This window comes from Xyrauchen texanus, chromosome 40, assembly GCF_025860055.1.
Source record: "Xyrauchen texanus isolate HMW12.3.18 chromosome 40, RBS_HiC_50CHRs, whole genome shotgun sequence".
Lineage (NCBI taxonomy): Eukaryota > Metazoa > Chordata > Actinopteri > Cypriniformes > Catostomidae > Xyrauchen > Xyrauchen texanus.
In genome coordinates this window covers 565,353-572,852 of record NC_068315.1, presented here as the reverse complement: position 1 = coordinate 572,852, position 7,500 = coordinate 565,353, and the positions used below count along the sequence as shown (strand labels likewise).

Sequence of the window (7,500 nt, the reverse complement as noted above, 5' to 3'; positions counted from 1 at the left end):
ACAGACACACACTCACATACACACACACACACACACACACACACACACACACACACACTCACACACAGCTTTCCTTTACAATGTTTGCTGAAGTGGGTTCAGTGTGATGGACTCACCACCGGTCTGTGTACGTCCCAGAACGCTCGCTCCTGACTGTCCAAGATCTTGCGCTCAATTTTGTCCCGTTTTTTGTCCACTCTGATGAGAGAGAAGCTGCTGTGAGATTTAGAGTTCTGTCTCTTTAAATATGCTAATAAAGGTGTGTATCATTTATTTTTCATGAATAATGAATTAGCGTTTGTTTTCAGAAGTGTGTCTGTGCAACGTCAAATGTGTGTGACCCACTTGATGTCTAACACAGTTAGGTAAAGCAGGATTGTGGACCAATCAGATCTCACAGTGGGCGGAGCTACAGAGAGCAACACGATGACAATCCAAATCAAGCGTCTGACTAAATTTAGTGTCACTTATCTCTTGTCACAGTCACGGCTGGTTAGGACAAGAGCTCAGATTAGCACAGAAGATCACTTTAACACTGTTATATATAGGATGTGGTGAAATGCAACTTAAATACACGTTCACTTGCAACGAGGATACACACGCGTGTTGAGTACTGAGGAACAGAGGAGGAACACTAATGTAGACTCATGATAATGAAGTGTGACCTGAGATCTGTTACTCACTTCGCTTGTGCTTCTGCTTGCATAAATATAAACTCCCATTTCCGTGCAAAAGCTCTCTGGAGTCTCGCCAAACTCTCCTGCAACACACACACACACACACACACACACACACATGAACTGAGAGGTTTTGGAGAGTGAGATCTTCATTTCATATAATCCAGATCATAATCCAGAAACACTTACAGCTTCATAATCAGCCAACTCCAGACGAGCTTTATTCTGCATCGTTCGTTTGCAGAGATAAACGGCTGCGAAGACAAACAGACATTTATTCATCTATTATAAATGGACACAAGATATTGATTGTTGAGATGATTTGATTAGCTTACAGATTGCACAGTGACACTCAGACCACTAGATGGCGGCATTGACCCATCAGAGACCCGTGTGATAATTAGTGATGTCTGTATATAATCCCATACTACACAACTACATGATCATTTAGTGCAGATCTACGGTGCGGGCACAGTCATGAGAAGGGTGTAGAACAGGAGGACGGCAGGAAGACGTTTTGATGAGCCAAGATTTACCATTAACTTCACATTACTGCTGCATTAAGTGTGTTGAGTTGTATGGATTGTAATCTCGTGATTGTCCTGCTCTCAGCTTTCTACGATTACTCAGACGAGGACTGTTAGTTTCCTCTCATGATGACATCACTCCACAATGTCTTTTTAATAGGCACGCTCTTTCTCCGTGATATCAAGAGAGGTGGAGGCGCTGTCAGGTGCTGAGGTGATGCGGTGAAGCACAAACTAATGAGTCACTCTTAAAAACAAAATTAGATGACATCTCCTCACGCAGCACCCACCAGTTTTTGAAGTATGTCAGGAAAATCATTAACAATATATGTCACGAGTATTGCCGCTGACTATCACACCAGGAGTCGTGAGTTTGAATCCAGGGCATGCTGAGTGACTCCAGTCAGGTCTCCTTAGCAACCAAATTGGCCCGGTTACGTCTCCATGGTAACAAGTTTATGAGTGTTTGAATAGGAGGTTACCCTATGTGACTCTACCCTCCCTAGCAACCAAATTGGCCCGGTTACGTCTCCACGGTAACAAGTTTATGAGTGTTTGAATAGGAGGTTACCCTATGTGACTCTACCCTCCCTAGCAACCAAATTGGCCTGGTTGCTAGGGAGGGTAGAGTCACATGCGCTACATCACCACGGTAATGCGCTCAACAAGTTTATGAGTGTATGGATAGGAGGTTACCCCATGTCCCCCCACCCTCCATAGCAACCAAATTGGCCCGGTCGCTAGGGAGGGTAGAGTCACATCGCATACATCGCCACGGTAATGCGTTCAACAAGTTTATGAGTGTTTGGATAGGAGGTTACCCCATGTGACTCTACCCTCCCTAGCAACCGGGCCAATTTGGTTGCTATGGAGGGTAGAGTCACACGTGCTACGTCTCCACGGTAACGCGCTCAATAAGTTTATGAGTGTTTGGATAGGAGGTTACCCCATGTGACTTTACCCTCTATAGCAACCAAATTGGCCCAGTTGCTAGGGAGGGTAGAGTCACATGCTCTACATCGCCATGGTAATGCGCTCAACAAGTTTATGAGTGTTTGGATAGGAGGTTACCCCATGTGCCTCTACCCTCCATAGCAACCAAATTGGCCCAGTTGCTATGGAGGGTAGAGTCACATGCGCTACGTCGCCACGGTAACGCGCTCAACAAGTCACGTAATAAGATGCGCGGATTGACAGTCTCAGACGCAACTGAGATTCGTCCTCCACCACCCGGATTGAAGCGAGTCACTGAGATTCATTCATCGCGATGATATTATCACATTTTACATATTGCATCACTAATTGGTCTTTATCAACAAACTCTGCGTTACAGCCGCTTCAAAGCTTGTACAAACAGGCACTCAAAATTTTAGATAAAAAAACGGTTTCATACCATTACTGTAACATTGTGAAGAAATACAGATTATTAACGTTTGAAAATTTTGTTTTGTTTTCAAATGTTAATTTAGTATATAACATTTTTCATGATTTGGCACCACAGCCCCTGAGTATGTTTGTGAAATCGTGTGAAGAGGTAGGACTTAGAACACCGCGAGCCTCCCACAGAGGAGACTGTTATGTCAACTTTAGGTCCTCTGCTTTTGGACAGAATTGCTTTTCTGTGAAAGCTGCAGGGATGTGGAACTCGTTGCCTTTAACTATGCGAGAGAGTAGCACCTTGCAACACTTTAAACTTAACCTGAAGAAATGGTTGAAAGACGGTCAGACTTGTGATCATTAGCACAAAACTGGTTAATTGGGGTTTGGCTAAAAATATAAGAAAGGAAAATTCAAAAGGGAACTGTAAATAGTTGTAAATACTACTGGTAGTGCAATTGCATGTTTTGTGAGATGATCCTTTTGCAGGTGTTTTATTTGTATTTTGTATTGTGAAAGGATTCATCATTGGGAATGCTCATTGTCCACTGTATTAACCTGCTGTCACCTCGCCTCTGTCCAGGGACTACAGATGAAAATTAGCTTCTAGCTATTTCTGGTTTGTGCAACACATTTGTTGTGCAATGTCCCTGTTAAATAAACAAATAAAAAAAAAAAATCCTCCACCACCGGATTGAGTCACTACACCACCACGAGTTACAAATTGGGGAGAAATCCCCCCAAAAATAAAATCATTTATGTAACGAGTACTGTCAATGAAAGTGGTGTGAGTGAGTTGCTTAAAAACAAATCTCATCCTAAATGAAAGTCAAGAGTATGATGAATAATGGTCAGCTGACACTCATTGAACTGTTGATGCTCATTTACCAAAGTTACTATAGTCTGTGCCACAATACCAGTGTCTGCAATAATTGTAACTGAAATACATATCGTATCACCTTCAAGAAGCTTTCAGCATCTTTCTTTTCCTCACTTATAAATGAACACTAGATTGATATTTTTTATTGTATTAACAATAAGTGCAGAAGCAATGGTTGCCATGGTACTTGTTTGTAGGTGTTACAAAATATGATGCTTTTTTTCAGTTTTAACATGTATGTGAGTGCATGTGTATGCATGTGTGTGAGTGTGTGTGTGTGAGTGCATGTTCAAATGTAAGGGTCTGTCTGTATCACATTGTCATTTATAGTATGGGTCCCACCTTCCCAGGCAAACACAACATGTATCTGGGTCCTGCTTTAGTGCATACAAACTCAAATGTGTCTGGGATTAAAAATAATGGAGCAGGTCACTTGTATTCATCATGTATTCATAAAGGAAGGCTAAAGCAATGAATGTATGTGTGTGTGCGTGCATGTGTGTGGTGCATTTGTGCGCATGCGTGTGTATGAATGTGTGCGTGCATGTGTGTGACTGTGTGTGTGTGTGAGTGCATGTGTGTGAGTGCATGGGTATGCGTGCATGTGTGTGAGTGCATGTGTGGGAGTGTGTGTGAGTGCATGTGTATGCATGTGTGTGAGTGTGTGTGTGTGAGTGCATGTGTATGCATGTGTGTGAGTGTGTGTGTGTGAGTGCATGTGTATGCATGCATGCATGTGTGAGTGCATGTGTGTGAGTGTGTGAGTGCGTGTGTGTGAGTGCATGTGTATGCATGTGTGTGAGTGCGTGTGTGTGAGTGCATGTGTATGCATGTGTGTGAGTGCATGTGTGTGAGTGCATGTGTATGCATGCATGCATGTGTGAGTGCATGTGTGTGAGTGTGTGAGTGCGTGTGTGTGAGTGCATGTGTATGCATGCATGCATGTGTGAGTGCAAGTGTGTGAGTGCGTGTGTGTGAGCGCATGTGTATGCATGTGTGTGAGTGCGTGTGTGTGAGTGCATGTGTATGCATGTGTGTGAGTGCGTGTGTGTGAGTGCATGTGTATGCATGCATGCATGTGTGAGTGCATGTGTGTGAGTGTGTGAGTGCGTGTGTGTGAGTGCATGTGTATGCATGTGTGTGAGTGCGTGTGTGTGAGTGCATGTGTATGCATGTGTGTGAGTGCATGTGTGTGAGTGCATGTGTATGCATGCATGCATGTGTGAGTGCATGTGTGTGAGTGCGTGTGTGAGTGCATGTGTATGCATGCATGCATGTGTGAGTGCATGTGTGTGAGTGCGTGTGTGAGTGCGTGTGTGTGAGTGCGTGTGTGTGAGTGCGTGTGTGTGAGTGCGTGTGTGTGAGTGCATGTGTGTGAGTGCATGTGTATGCATGCATGCATGTGTGAGTGCATGTGTGTGAGTGCGTGTGTGAGTGCATGTGTATGCATGCATGCATGTGTGAGTGCATGTGTGTGAGTGCATGTGTGTGAGTGCGTGTGTGTGAGTGCGTGTGTGTGAGTGCGTGTGTGTGAGTGCGTGTGTATGCATGCATGCATGTGTGAGTGCATGTGTGTGAGTGCGTGTGTGTGAGTGCGTGTGTGTGAGTGCGTGTGTGAGTGCATGTGTGTGAGTGCGTGTGTGAGTGCGTGTGTATGCATGCATGCATGTGTGAGTGCATGTGTGTAGTGCATGTGTGTGAGTGCATGTGTGAGTGCATGTGTGTGAGTGCGTGTGTGTGAGTGCGTGTGTATGCATGCATGCATGTGTGAGTGCATGTGTGTGAGTGCGTGTGTGTGAGTGCATGTGTATGCGTGCGTGTGTGTGAGTGCGTGTGTGTGAGTGCGTGTGTGTGAGTGCGTGTGTGTGAGTGAGTGCATGTGTGTGAGTGCGTGTGTGTGAGTGCGTGTGTGTGAATGCGTGTGTGTGAGTGCATGTGTGTGAGTGCATGTGTGTGAGTGCATGTGTGTGAGTGCATGTGTGTGAGTGCATGTGTGTGAGTGCATGTGTGTGAGTGCGTGTGTGTGAGTGAGTGCATGTGTATGAGTGCGTGTGTGTGAGTGAGTGCATGTGTGTGAGTGCATGTGTGAGTGAGTGCATGTGTGAGTGCATGTGTGCATGAGTGCATGTGTGTGAGTGCGTGTGTGTGAGTGAGTGCATGTGTATGAGTGCGTGTGTGTGAGTGAGTGCATGTGTGTGAGTGCATGTGTGTGAGTGAGTGCATGTGTGTGAGTGCGTGTGTGTGAGTGAGTGCATGTGTGTGAGTGCATGTGTGTGAGTGCATGTGTATGCGTGCATGTGTGTGAGTGCGTGTGTGTGAGTGAGTGCATGTGTATGAGTGCGTGTGTGTGAGTGAGTGCATGTGTGTGAGTGCATGTGTGTGAGTGCATGTGTATGCGTGCATGTGTGTGTGTGAGTGCGTGTGTGTGAGTGTGTGTGCGTGTGTGTGAGTGAGTGCATGTGTATGAGTGCGTGTGTGAGTGCGTGTGTGTGAATGCGTGTGTGTGAGTGCATGTGTGTGTGTGTGCATGTGTGTGAGTGCATGTGTGTGTGTGTGCATGTGTGTGAGTGCATGTGTGTGAGTGCATGTGTATGCGTGCATGTGTGTGAGTGCGTGTGTGTGAGTGAGTGCATGTGTATGAGTGCGTGTGTGTGAATGCGTGTGTGTGAGTGCATGTGTGTGCATGTGTGTGTGTGTGCATGCGTATGCGTCTGCATGCCCTGGTGCGTGGCGTGCATGTGCGTGTGTTCTTACCATAGTCAGTGTTTTCTGGTTCCCAGCAGTTTGATGGCCAGAAGTACGGAGTCTGTTATAAACACACAAAAGGAACTCAGTGTTGATTCATACCGCAGCAGTGAATGATGGGTAATTCTGTGTCATCAGGTCAATGTTAGTTGTGTCTTATCATGTCCAAACACTCATAAACGTCTGTCTTCCATGAACATGAATTAAATCATGTATCATTCAACCAGACAATTGATTGAGTCCCTCACATGACAGACGGATTGAGATAAATGACAGAGAGACCAGTAACAGACATGATTGTAGTCAGTGATGTGAATGAGATCATATGAGAGAGTCTCATCCAATCACAAGAGAGTATCACCTGAAAGCGGTAGAATGTTCCGTCATCCTTCAAAGTGAGGACGTGATCTGATATGGGGAAGAAATAACCGTGAGCCGCCATCAGTGTTCCCAGATGAAGAGCCTCCACTGAAACACACACACATCATATCACATTATAACACAAACACACACACACGCAGGGTCACCAAGCAACAACACAGCAAGTAAAACTGAATTAATATTTATTTTTACTATTTTTATCTGACTGTAAAGAACAGAGAGGATATTAAAAAACACATTATTCTGTGATGGACACACATTACACGGAAGATATTGACCGTTTATATGTCAAGCCCTTATAACAAAACAAGGCGATTGCCCCCGCCCGGTTACGATTGCTCGTTCTGACATGCATTGCATGCCACATGTTTACTATAGCTTCTTCCGTTAGCAGTGAGGGATTCACATGTGATAAATGTAAGGAATTAGTCAGGCTGACGGAGAAGGTTAATGAGTTAGAGACACACATCCGAACACTAGTGGAGGTCAGTGAGAAAGAGAAGCCGGTAGATGCCGTTTCGGAAGCGGGTGGTACAGTGAGCAAAACACACACTTTGGTTCCGGCTGTAGAGCCCCTGCAGCAGGGCGTTTGGGTGACATCTTGGCAGCATACTAGTAGGACAAAGCGAAACCACTCTCCCGTTCCTGTTAGGGTTTCCAATCGATTCTCCCCACTCAGTGAAGCACCCACTGAGAATCATGTTGAAAGAGCCCTAGTTATTGGTGATTCTATTGTAAGGAAAGTGGAAATAGAGACCCCAGCCACCACTGTAAAATGCATTTCCGGGGCTTGAGCATCTGTTATTCATGTCGGCACTAACGATGTCCAGATTTGTCAGTCGGAGATAACTAAAGATAATATTAAAGAGGTGTGTTAACTTGCAAAAACGATGTGCAGACACTGCAATATCAT

General features: G+C 45.1%; 1 protein-coding gene across 2 annotated transcripts in view; it reads right to left on the bottom strand.

The window, feature by feature from the left end:
• The window catches only part of rgs7b (regulator of G protein signaling 7b), an 81,995-nt gene that overhangs the window by 19,924 nt on the left and 54,571 nt on the right, over positions 1-7,500 (bottom strand). For both annotated transcript variants that reach the window (XM_052112857.1, XM_052112856.1), the window contains exons 5-9: positions 6,568-6,674; positions 6,216-6,267; positions 867-931; positions 684-760; positions 117-198 (exon numbers count right to left, since the gene is read on the bottom strand). In XM_052112857.1, coding sequence (XP_051968817.1) covers positions 117-198; positions 684-760; positions 867-931; positions 6,216-6,267; positions 6,568-6,674 — 383 coding nt within the window. The remainder of the gene's footprint in view (positions 1-116; positions 199-683; positions 761-866; positions 932-6,215; positions 6,268-6,567; positions 6,675-7,500) is intronic.